Below are 13,098 nucleotides of genomic sequence, written 5' to 3'. Positions count from 1 at the left end.
AAATGATCACAGATCTAAAAGGTGGTTTGTACACTGTGCATAGTTTGGTTGACAGATCACAGCAGCGCAGCACAATAAACAAACATCAGGAAGGAAACTCACCCAGGAGGTGTGTTACAAAAAAAAATAAATATTAATTCTAGCTGGGTTTACTTAAAATGTATGTTTTGGTCGCTTGTAAACATAAAACTGCCATATCATCAACTTTTAATGATGTGGTAATGAGACGCTTCTTCAAACTGAAGTTCATGAAAAAAAGTATTCACCCTCCTTAAAACTGCTCCTCTTTTATTACGTGAATCATAGTCAAGACAAGAATTTACAGACAAAGAGTCTGTCATGTCAAAGTGAAAACAGACTTCTATATGTTGTAATTGCAGTGTGACTCGCAGGGGGTGAATACTTATCACTTATTTTACATTTTATATTTTTTTTTACCTGACATTTCTTTGTCAAAAACACAAAATTATATCATCCATGATTCAATATTGAAAAGCAATATCAAGGGAAAATTTCCAAGGGGCGTGGATACTTTTTATATGAACTACAACTCTGCTTTTGTCTCTATTACTTCTGTGAAAACTTCACTAAAAACAGCTGCTTAAATCAATGCTGAGTCAAAGTTGTGAAGCTATGGGCCGTATAACAAAAGCGTTGTTCTACGCACAATTGTGAGGTACTTCACTCAACTACGTCAATTTTATTTTACTTTATAATCATAGGTGAGTCCTTTTTTTGAATTTACCTTTCCTAATTCTTATCAGTGCTGGTTTAGAGAGATAATGAAGAAGACAAAGTAGTACCTCTGTCTGCACCATGGCAGGCCTCTGAGTTCGGAGAGTCTTGACGGTCTGGAAGAGGTCGACCACTCCCTCGTACCTCATCCTCTCCAGGACGATGCTCAGAGTGATGAAGACACCAGTCCGCCCAACACCAGCACTGAAAAGCACACACATTATCAGATTCTTATTACAAATCACAGCATGCTCACATATATTGCACATATAAAGATCCTGGCAGAAAACTGTCGCCACTCACAGCTCGCTTGTGTTATGTCAATCCCTGTCAGAACTTAACAAAACCTCCAACAGATCTTGCCAAGCTAACTCAACTGTGAGTGTATCTGCCTGTTTCGTCACACATGGCCTGATTTGCTTCATTACTAAGAACATAGGAGGCTCAGAATAATTACATGTAGATGCTTGAAAATCCACTGCGAAGAGAAGAGAAGTGCTTTGTGAAAGAAGTGGGCACAACCTCAAAACATTAGAATAGAGAATAAGGAAACAAATTGTAAATAGAAACCACTGTAGATAGAAGTACAATCCAATGCAACAGTCTAATATTGAATCCTTGCTGGAACTCTATCTGAGAGGTGCTGCAGGTTACGGTGATGTTTTATTGGATTGCATCTTATAAGAAGGTATGTGAATATGTCAGATATATACAAACACTTCTTTAAACGTCATCTTTTGAAGAACAATTCACACCCAACCCACCGAACCCTTTCAAAACAACTCCATAGCAATAAAGTAATTACTCAAACAGATGTATATTTGCTGCAACCCGCCATAATCAATAAATATGTTCATATATTACAGAGCTTTGTTTGTGTCAGACAGCTACAGTAGATATAAAGCAGATTGGATGGAAAAGTCTGTGAACTTCTTCAAGTCTCTCCACTAAGTCAGAGACTTCTCTTGAAGACACCCCAGTGTTGTCCTTTCAGGGACAGGCAGGACGACACAGTGTGCATTTCGACAATAACTCCTCTTTCCAGACTACTTTAACATTAGTAATACAATAACAACAGCGAAAACACTCAGTTGACAGTAAATCCCTCTCACATACTAACACAAACACACGCACTTACCTGCAGTGCACAGTGATTGGTCCGTCTTGACCAAACTGCTCTTTAGTTTTATGGACTTGGCCGATGAAGTCGATGAATCCCTCTCCGGTTTTTGGCACTCCTTGCTCGGGCCAGTCGGTGAACTGAAACTGCCTGATGGTCCTCGACTGACCATCCTGATCAACATGCAGCACAATGGAAACAGATTCAATCAGTAAGTCATGCACAATGCAAAAGCCCTTTCCTGTTAGATACACAGAACGGTGCTGGTAAGTGACACACTACTATTAATGCTTTTAGTTTCCCATCTCTGAGTTTCTTCTCATGAGTAACCTTTTGTCTTTCTAAGGTAAAATATCTAAAAGCAAAATAAGGTTTGTCCTAATAGTACTTTTTGAATATGCTTAAAATGTTCCTAATAATTCCTTGTACATAAACTATTTATTTTTTGGGTATTTCTTGCTGTGAGTGCAGTACTTTAAACATTCTTCTAATGTTCCACCTGAATTCCCATTAGAGAAAACCACAGTGTGGACTGTGATGAGTGCTTTCCCAAAACATCCCAACTGATCAACACCCGCTGGCTTGTCAAGGTGACTTTAGAGACTGTGGAGGCAGGACAGTGGACAATAACCCTTCTCTGTTGACTGGTTATATGAGTTGTGTTGATTGAATATTGCTGCTACTGACTAATTAACCAAATACTGCTGACCACCACTTTTGTTATTGTCTGTCCGTGGGATAATTGTACGCAGTCCAAGGAGAAGTGAAAAATTATAACTTTACCTGTCAACATGTAGTTTTCCTCCATTTTTAAAACACAATATAATGGTAACTAGTAACTAAATAGCATGTAATAAACGTCAGTACTGATTTCTAGCATGACGAGGTCCTCATCCACGCCATTCACGAGTCGAAACATGCTCTGTGATTTATACAATTAGGTCAGATGGTAGTTTTGGAAAGTAACTCAGTACATTTATTCAAACGCTGCTTCTTCAGTGCAACTTTTTGGGGTGCTTGAACTTTACTTTAGGATTTTCCATTTTCTGCTACTTCCAGCTTTTAGTTCACTACAGTTCAAAAGCAAATGTATTTTTTATTCAAAATTCACATATGGTATTATTTGATAACTGTAATTACCTTTCATATGGAGATTAATATTTCAAAATATAATCAACAAATAATTTATGATGTATCCTATTCTTGTTGGAAAATACTGTAGTGATGCCGTATTATTAGATGAAAATGATGCTTTAATGATCTCTATGCAGGGGAAATTTACAAACTACCCAGAGGTAAATAGTAAAATCAGCACCACCTTCACCAGGTACAACATTTAAGTGATGAACATGTGAACGTGTCAAGAATATTAATCCAGTTATATAATACACATTATTCTGAAATATGCCATTCTATACAATGACTACTTTTACTTTTGGTACTTTAAGTCTGTTTTGATGGTAATATTATTGTACTTTTACTTAAGGGAAGAAGTGAATGGAGGACTTTTACTTTTAACAGTATTTCTACACTGCTGTATTGGTACTTTTACTTAAATAGAAGATCTGAGTACTTCTTCCATCGCTGTCAGAGGGTAGGAGAAGGCAGGAGACTGTTAGTGTTGAAAAGAACCAATGAAAGAAGCGGTGTTATCAGCTACTGTCCAGCCTCCAATGTCTTAAAATCACCTTGAAAAGCGAGCGTGTACTGAGCAGCTGTGAGCTCGTGGGAGGGTTGAGCGAGTGTTCGTCACAGTCTTGTGCACGTGGGGCAGAAATGCTCCCTCCCAGAATTATTTTCTGCTCCCAGACACTGTTCGTCTGTGCTTGTATCACGTCCACACACCTGGTTTTTATGTGAGACTAATTAAACGCCATAGTTATGATGTAGCATCACATCAATCAGATCAGTTGCAGTGTACACAAACAAACAAATTTCTATTAATGGGGTGTGTCAACCTTCTGCGAGGGGCTGCTGTCTCATAAACTCGCTTCACACGGGAAGACTGAGGAGCAATAATCAATCAAAGGAGGAAACTAACATGTAGTCCTGATCCCCGAGGGAGAACACAACCCACATCCTCTCACCTACGTGCTTTACATCATTTCACGTCACATTAAAAAAAAAAACAAAAAAAAACCACCTCTGCACGGAATGAAGAAGTCACTCTGCTATAAAAAGTGTGCTCTCTGTGGCGCTGACGTCCTTCCAATTAAAACAAGCTGAGCTGAAGTAATTTTCTCCGTCTGCTGCTGCCTCATTCAACAAAAGCAAATCTTGACAGTGAAGAGAGCGTACCCTGGCATCTGTGACTTTGAACTCTCTGAGGATGTACTGGGGCATGTTGTACTCAGCCATGGGGTCCACAACAAAGTACTGGTAGCGTGCAGAGCGCTCGGCAGGCCAGTACTGATGGCACTTCTCCTGTAGAAGAGAGGAGATGCATCACGATGTGTTTATGGTTACACAGCTGGTAAACATCAGGTAACAGGAATTGGGCACGATTAAATTAAGCCGCTACATCAAAAATATGCTGTTAGGATCCTCCTGATGCACCATCTCCTTCACTCTGTGTATTCTACATGCACCCTGCTGCACAAAGCCAACAGCTTCAATATTTCACCAGAAACCAAACCAGTCCTCTGTGCCAGTTGGCTTCGGGTTTTTCTGTCTATCTTTGGTTTGTGGGAAATTGGCAAAACTTTACTTTGAAACAGTGAAATAGTGCTTCTGGGAGCCGATGCATGAGACACCCTGATGTGGTTTGATCTCATCTGTTGCCTGATTTGTAAACAAGTGCAAGAAAGAGAGCACATAATGCACATTTACAGATTTAGTTTTTTAAGGTTAAAAATATAAGCATGGAAAAATAATTAACTGCTACTAGAAGACAAATACCTAAACTACTTAATTAATTTCAAGTTCCTTAAAGCCTCTCAGATATAATGTTAAGGAGTGAGCAAGTTTGTGTTAAAAAATTATTATTTGTTCAAAACATCTGTACTTAAATGTAAAAAAACAGTTTCTCCACTGGGCATTCAGTACTAACAAGATTTAAAATGTATTTTGCAAGAAAAATTATCACGCTACAAAGATCTAATTGGATCTAGTTAGTTCTAATCTTAAGAAACATCCAACATTTGTATATATTGTGTCTGTTTTTTCCCCAAAGAAGCGTTGTAATTTTTTTTTCTGAATGAGCACATTTGCACATTTTATTCTTTTCATCAAATGTGCAGTTTATCTCAACCCAGATTTTTTTTACTTTTCTATGTGATTCAAGGTATAAATTGTTCATCATCATTATTTTAGTCTTTTTTTACTGGTGCTGAGGATCATACAATTAATTTAGACATAACTAACATCAAATAGCAATTGGAGAACATGTGACTAAAAAAGTGACAGTTAGACAAATCAATAATAAAGACAGTAATTGTAGCCGGCTTGATGTAATACTGGTTCCTACTTGATGATTTGATATGAAATGAGGCGTGACTGTGATACGTTACCCGTCCCATCTCGCGGAGCTTGGTGAGCATGACTACTATGGTGGAGTTGTGTTCCCACAGCATTCTCCAGAAGTCCTCCGTGGTCTCGGCTAATGGGCCCTGGGTGGCCATGTACGCTTTCTGCTGCCTGCAAATTGGAACAGAAACACGTCTGTGTTTACTCCTCGGGGTTCCTGCAGCACTGCTGTTAGTTGAATTCAATTTCAGCCAAAGCTGCGGTTCTGGAGCAGAATTTCATTTTACTGTGATAAAAACACAGGCGCCAGTAGATAAATAATGCTGCTGAGGTAAATTATATGTCCACTCATATTTATGCCATCATTCTGTACGGTAAACAGCATCCAAAAAACTTCAATACTTTTTTGTGGACATGCACAGCAGAATGAATGAGTTGCGTCGGTCTTTACTGTTCCTCATTTCACCTGACTGAGACAAAACAGGTCGATCAGAGCCTAAAACATGCTCAGGGGTCATAAAAATGAGATTTATTGGAAAAATTGTTGGATGGCTGCAGTGTCCAGACAGACTGGCTGACTGGTTGTTGAAAAATTCTCATCCGACCAGGTTCTCATTGGTGTTAATTTCATACAGAAAAAAATGCTATATTAGTGGCCTTCTGACAGAAATCCGTTATTTCTGGTAGGAGGAGGATATTACTAAATGTAAACACTCCCTCATTTTCACAACTTTAACTGGTCCAACATAGAGGATCACTGCCGGTTGTAACTTATTTAACACTTACTTGGAGCTGGCTTCAAACTGACCGACACAGTTAGCTCCCAGCTCTGCTAGGGTACAGGAAGGCAATATAAAACCAACAAACTTATTATTGCTTGGGAATATGATTAAAAAAATATTAATTACTAAAAGAAAAGGAAAACAAGTCCAGTGGGTGTTACTAAATCAATGACGAGAACAAAATAATACAGGCATGAACATAGACCGGTGAGCTCAGAAATCTGTAAAAACAAAATAATAAAAAGAGCAATGCTACCAACCAAAGGTAAGTAATAGAAGTACCTCCCCTTCGCCTTGTGGGTCTAACAAAGGATGCTGACAGTGTGTGTGCTGACGTGTGACGTTAACTAAGCCTGGTCCATTCTCTAGGCAGTAGAGAAGCAGTTCAGTAAATCACAAAGTTAGTACAAAGCTATGAGAAACCACATGCACGTGGCTACAGAACAAACCAAGGCAACAAATACCCCACTAGTAGGTGGACAAACGCACAAAACTACAGGGAGCCACTCACGTGAGATTACAGAACACACAAAGATGAACGCTGGTAGGTGGTGACGGATTTATACAGAATACACAAGACAATCAGAGGCAAGAAGGAGAGGTTCTCATTTTAAATCACAGCTGTGTGGAATGACAAGTTCGGTACACGTTTGAACTGCAGGAGGTGGAGAACACATAGGACCCAATCCTGGGCTCCTGGTAGAGAGCGCTCATGTACTATTTCACACAAGAGATTCATGACTTTTTTATTTGTCACAGGCTCATACTGTATGGACAAGAACAAGACACGATAAAAAAAAAACACTCCTTAAAAATATAAAAAGTCCTAAATAAAGGAGATTGTGAAACTGAAGTGCAGTGTACATTGTGCACGAGTTGCAGATGTGTGTGTTTGTTATGTTACTGCACACACATGAAAGAGGTGAGGAGGGAATGATGGTACAAAGGGCCCCAAGAACCTCCATGCCAAAGAAGTTGTCAGTGCGGCTGCATTTTGTTCTAAGAGATGGAAAAAAAGTGAAGAAGTCTGTATGTCGCAGCTCGACAACCAACATGGCAAATCATCTAAAACAGCAGCTAACATGTCTCTGTTATATTCTCCAATAGTTCTTGCACTTGGATTATAAGTTGATATATTTCTATTTTCAGAATCCTATAAATATGTGCAAGTGCACCCTGGTGTGCTTTGAGTCTGTTGTCATTTCAGTGTAAAATAACAAGGCTCAAATGATTTAATATTCTGCAAATACTAGCTTTTAATGTTCATTTACAATTAATTTTGGCTCATTAGGCTAGCAACTACTCAGTGCACTGTGGGTACAATTTGAGTCAATCAAGATTTTACTTGACTGCGAAAAGCTAAACAAAAGCTGAGGTGAAGGGAGTGAAGTTTGCTCTGAAAATACAGAAGAGTTGTCATTACTTTGAGTTTGTGTCAGTCTGATATTCAAAGAGCATTGTCATCAGTTTCCGACGTGTTTCAACCTTGACAAATACATCAGCTCTGTGAAAGTAAAAAAAAAACAACCAGCACTGACAGGGAGGCCTCTACTGCCAGTCATTCATGCACCCGGGCAAAGCAACAGGAACTAGATTTTAGAGCTGGATGTGAACAAGAAGCACACAGAGGAGGTGCTCCCTGTTTCCAGAGCTCACTCACCCTCATTTCAACACACTGTGGATAAAATACTCACGAGGAGCAATGTCAGCCTGGAGCAGAGGGAAATGTTTGCTGGCTACCATGTGCTGATGGAATCTAACTTGAAGGACCTATGGCAAGCTGTTAGAATATTTAATATGTGATCGACTATCTAGAAATTACAGATATCACAGAGGTCATTTTGAGTAGTCACAGTTACACTGTGAGTAGTCAGAATTTGTATTCCCTATATATGTAGTTGGAACTATCTGTAATTCTGGTTTGACTAGTCATAACTAGAGTTTTGGGTACCTCAAACCCAGTGCTGGAGAGGCTCCCACTGAATGCTGGACCAGGAAAAGCATTTGAACAGTCTTAGCAGAAGTAATAGCAGTCGCTGTGGTGGATAGGATTGTTAGAAAATGCCATGAAAAAGGTGGGGCTCACTCGTGAGGAGCTTGTAGAGAACAAGCGCTTCGTTTATTAGAGACTTGTGGTGAAAATTTACCAGAACTTTGTCCTCAGGCTGCTCAGACATGGTGGTAAAACTGCTTGTCATATGCTGTCGCAGCTGCAGTGCCAGAGTATGTTTGTCCGGTTAAAACTCTAATTCAAGATATCTGTAATTACATTTTGACTAGGCCAAATTCAAAGATATCTACAATGTCAGTCTGACTAGTTCGAACTTAAACATATCTAAAAAGGATAATGTAGATATGTTAAATTGAGGGGAATTGAGGATAACTTGAAGTAGAATCAAGTGATGTCATTTGCATGAATAGAAGAATGACATTATGAATATTGGAAATGCTTATTTTTTGACCAGGAATAAATGAATTATGGCTATCTGCATACACATCCAGTCAAGCTATTAATTAAGAAAGCGATTTGCCACACACTCAAACAGGTAGACTGTTCTCAATAGAGCCCATGTTGAGGTGCTTTTCATGCATCTGTTGTGTCTTCTTGCTTCCATCACTTGCACTTCTTCCTTCCTTGCATCTTAGCTCCTCCCAGTGAGGACGTGACAGAGATTCTTGAAATAGATGCGAGTATGGAAGAGCTGCCAAATGAGAAAATCCTTCGTTCTACAGTGTCAGTCGTAAGCAACGGCAGCTACTTTTGACGTGCTGCACAGCTGCATCGCCTGTCACATCAAACCGACAGCCACAAAGGTGCAGCTTTTATACGTCACACGACTTGATTAAAGACTTCTGTGTAGGATATACTTGTGTTTCTTCGTTCTGAGCTTCTTTTGAAGCCTTTTCGTCACCTCAACGTGCATTTAAGCAGCAGTTAATTCAGACGAGTACACTGTGGCCATTTAGTTCATCTCAAGATAATGTGCTTCTCTTCCCTGCGACTAATCATTTGGTTGAAGAGTAAATTCGATTTCAGTTCACAAAGACCTGCTTTGATTGAGTACTTTTGATCATGGGAAACTACCCCAGATTATCACCAGTTGCCCAAAACAACCTCCCCCGCCTTAACAAGTAAATATTATACTATAGTGGTTCATATTCCCAAAGAAATCTGTAATTAACCAAAATATGAAAAAACAGCTCATGCTCAGTGATCCTTGTGCTTTTTGAGCCTTTGTGGGTCTTTGTTGCCCACACAGCAACCTTGAAGATCAAAATAAATTCTTCATCACCTCTTTCTTCCCACCTTAAAATATGTGCATCATACATCAATCTAAAATATACATTAGGAATAACTGTCAGACACATTTCCAGTATGTGAGGCTGCAGTAATATTAAACTGGACGTACCCTTCAACACTTCCCTCTAACAGCTTCCTGTTCCAGGCAACGGTGTCCCACAACTGTTGAATGAACCTCTCACGTGTTAAATATTTAATTTTACACACCCCCTTAAAGTAAATTTGACGAGTCAGCTGCTTGCTAATGTGTGCACTGATATTTAAACGGTTTTGCTTGAACACAGACCCTTTTTAACAGCACCGTTAAAATGACAGATGCCACCCCAGCTGCTCTGCCAGGCTCAGGGCGCCTCACCGGAGCAGTTACAGGACACGGCCGCTAGGGGGAAGTGTTGAAGCGTGCAGTGGAGGGTGATTCCCAGAAACCCGTGAGCGTGAGTGTTCGTGCAGCACACAAACAGAGCTTTTCTGTTTTCTGTACACATCAATACGCTGTCATTTGTGTGTGCCAGTGACGGTTGGAGGCTCTGTTGTTCTTGGCTGCATGCTTGCCCTCGTCCTGGTCTCAGGTTTACAAGCACTGGAAGTACTATTTGAATACTTCATAATACAACAACCAAACATAAACTGAAGAACAAAAGCTGCCTGATGGGAATCCAGCTCCTCTGGCAGTGTGCTCACTTTACCTGCAGGCTGTTCTGGCTGACCACTGCTGAATGACGGAGGTAGTCTGACCAGCAGCAACCTGGATGAATTCATTTAACGCCAGACGAGAAGCTTGAATGCTGAGACTGAATAATTCCTAACCTCTGTGCATTCAAGCAAACTGAAAGTTTCGCTGCTAATGAGCATCCGGAACTCTTTTAGCCAAATATTACAATATAAAAATGCTGAAATTCAGTTTTTTTTCCCTACTTTTAATGCCACAAAATCTCCTGAAAGCCAACAGTCTGTCTCTCAATACTGTGTGGGTAGACATGTTAAACTGATGACACATATAGAATTTAAGCAAAATGTAACTCCGGCAAAAGATAATGTTTCATTTTTAGAAAGTACTTTTTAGGAGGGAACCCACATATACTGACCACATCAGCACTGTGGTGGTCAGAGATCACAGTACACATTTCTTTCTCTGCATTCTGGTGACTTTCTATGCATTGATTTGTTCATAAGTCTAAAGGGAAATGTCTTTATCGGTGTAACAAGAACACAAAATTCAGGCACCAGGAAACAATTCAAAATATAATGGAATATATATGAATTTTACTGCATTCTCTACAGTAGATCCAATGGGTGCACGAGTTCATAATTCATATTTTGAGAATATAAAAAAGAACCAGCTTCGAAGAAAAAAGCCGCCATTGTTGGAGGTATTGCTTCATTTATAAGTAACTACAGTTTTTCTTCAAAAATAAAAGTCTTCTGCTTCAATTTGAATTTCATTTTGAGTAAGACGAAGAAGTCACAGGGAGCCAAATGTGGTGTGGGTGGAGAGGAGAGATTGTGTGGTTATGGCCAAAACAAACCCCATGTGCAATCACTGCATTGTGATGGTGTCACATAGTATACTGGGAGTTCCTACATGCCATCATGCTACCGTTTATTTGTTTGCACTGAATGCTCTTCTGATGAAGTGTAAACTGAGTTACAAATCAAGGCCAGAGTCTATGACTTGACTGTGTTCAAACGTCTGAAAGTTTCTTTAAAGATCGTTGAAAAAATCACCAAGAGAGGTCAGTATTCGGAGGGCAGCAGGAGTTATTTGTCGACAAAAAATCCAGGAGTAATTCTTAGCAGTGATAACACCCCAAGAAGAACTGAAGAAACTGAGCTGTGCACCGTTCTTTATGCTGTGAGTGCTGGTCATTTTTCCACGCCTGTAGGGCGTATGATAGGAGTGACAGTTTTGACACCATTATACTTTTCTCAATCTATTGGTCAGATCATGAGGTCAGGTTATCATATTTCACCACAGATCTCACTATACAGAAGACATGCATTAAGTTATCATTAGGTCATCTTTTACAGAGAACATACCCAGAGATGTTCAGATTTTTTGCTCCACATCTTACCCTTATTATTTTATGATAGATTTCATGCATAATATACTAATATATGTCAAAAGTTATAATACCTTAAGTTTACACCACTATGTGTTGAGTGCATATGTTTTACTTCAGGTCTTCAGTCCAATAGCATTTGCCATAATTGTATTATCTCTTATTTTTAGAACATCATACCCAAAAAATATTACACAACACTTCCTTAGAACTGTGTGTTGACAGTCTGACCCTGGAGAATGAACTCCTGGTGCACTATGACGTAAATGTTGAAGAAAACAAGTGTGCTCCTGCTGTCTGGTCTCTGGGTCGTAGCTGTACACCCACCTCTCCTCAAACATGAGGGTTGGATCATCCTGCACTGCTGACTGACACAGAATGCTGTGTTTGTCTTTTTCTCCAGTTTGGACTCAATGCAGAAATTACAAATTGACCAGGGCTGCGGCTAATCATTATCTTCACTGTCTACTAGTCTTCAGCAGCAGACTGAGACATCCATCCTGCAAGAAGGAGCGCTATCGCAGGTCCTTCTTCCCATCTGCTGTAAGACTTTATAACATCAGCATCACTGGCTGATGTTAACATAAACTGATTCATATCATTATCACCCCAAACCATAAAATTTGCACAGACATTCTTGCACTGCTACATCTTTGCACTTTTTAAACGTATTTTTTCAAGTCACTTTATATTGCATTGTCTTACAGTGTGTCAATACTGCACTATTTCAGCCTCATTTCTCATCCCTGTACATACTGCAAATATTATTACTACTATTCTATTATTATTTTATTTCTATTACTATGTCTATTGCTACATAAGCTGCTGTAACAATGTGAATTTCCCCTGGCGTGGGGAGAAATAAAGGACTTATCTATCTTATCTTCTGATTGTTTGGGCTCCAAAATGTCAGAAAATGATGAAAAATGTCCATCAGTGTTTCACAAATGCTGGGATGGTGTGCTTAAATGTCATGCTTTGTCCAATATCAAAAGATATTCAATTTACTGTAATATAGCAAGAAAAAAAATCTGAAAATATTCAAATTGAAGAAGCTAGAATTAGAAGTTTCAGGATTTTTGTAATTATTCAGACCTATTTATTGATGATCAAAAAGTTGGAAATGGATACATTTTGATTATTTAATCATTGCAGCTATAAAATATGCACCTGATCACAAAAACGTGTGAAACAGAGTTCCAAAAGTTGATGACATAACATTGCGTGGTCTGCTGACAGCTACTGCTTGCACATGTTGCAAGTATATGACTGTGACAAGCTCGCACAGCACAACACAAATAGCTTTGGAACTTTTTCTTTGACTGTACACCTTGTGTAGTGAATACAAAGTAAGTATACATGGGTGGTAGGTTTGTGGGTTTATAAAACACCCTTTCCGGTTCACACAACTGATATATATAAGCTAACTAACTAACAGACACAACGGCCAAACCAACAGAAAAGTTGTAGAAGATACAACTCACAGTGGCACAGTTATAATGAGAACCATAGGAGAGATAACAAGTGGTTTAAGCTGAAAGTCCGTTCTATTTCTGTAAGTTTTGTCTAATGTAGAGGTAATCCTGGTATAAGCCTCTTGTCTGGATTTCTATCTTGCACCATCCCGGACCAGCA

The 13,098-nt window shown here is 39.3% G+C and overlaps 1 protein-coding gene across 28 annotated transcripts in view; it reads right to left on the bottom strand.

The window, feature by feature from the left end:
* The window catches only part of ptprfa (protein tyrosine phosphatase receptor type Fa), a 397,399-nt gene that overhangs the window by 2,527 nt on the left and 381,774 nt on the right, over positions 1–13,098 (bottom strand). For all 28 annotated transcript variants that reach the window (XM_055015931.1, XM_055015928.1, XM_055015939.1 and 25 more), the window contains 4 exons: positions 5,365–5,491; positions 4,154–4,279; positions 1,874–2,028; positions 804–939 (listed from right to left, as the gene is read on the bottom strand). In XM_055015931.1, the coding sequence (XP_054871906.1) occupies positions 804–939; positions 1,874–2,028; positions 4,154–4,279; positions 5,365–5,491 (544 nt within the window). The remainder of the gene's footprint in view (positions 1–803; positions 940–1,873; positions 2,029–4,153; positions 4,280–5,364; positions 5,492–13,098) is intronic.

This window comes from Amphiprion ocellaris, chromosome 2, assembly GCF_022539595.1.
Source record: "Amphiprion ocellaris isolate individual 3 ecotype Okinawa chromosome 2, ASM2253959v1, whole genome shotgun sequence".
Lineage (NCBI taxonomy): Eukaryota > Metazoa > Chordata > Actinopteri > Pomacentridae > Amphiprion > Amphiprion ocellaris.
The sequence above is the reverse complement of the archived record's forward strand: the minus strand, read 5'-3'. Positions and strand labels throughout refer to the sequence as shown.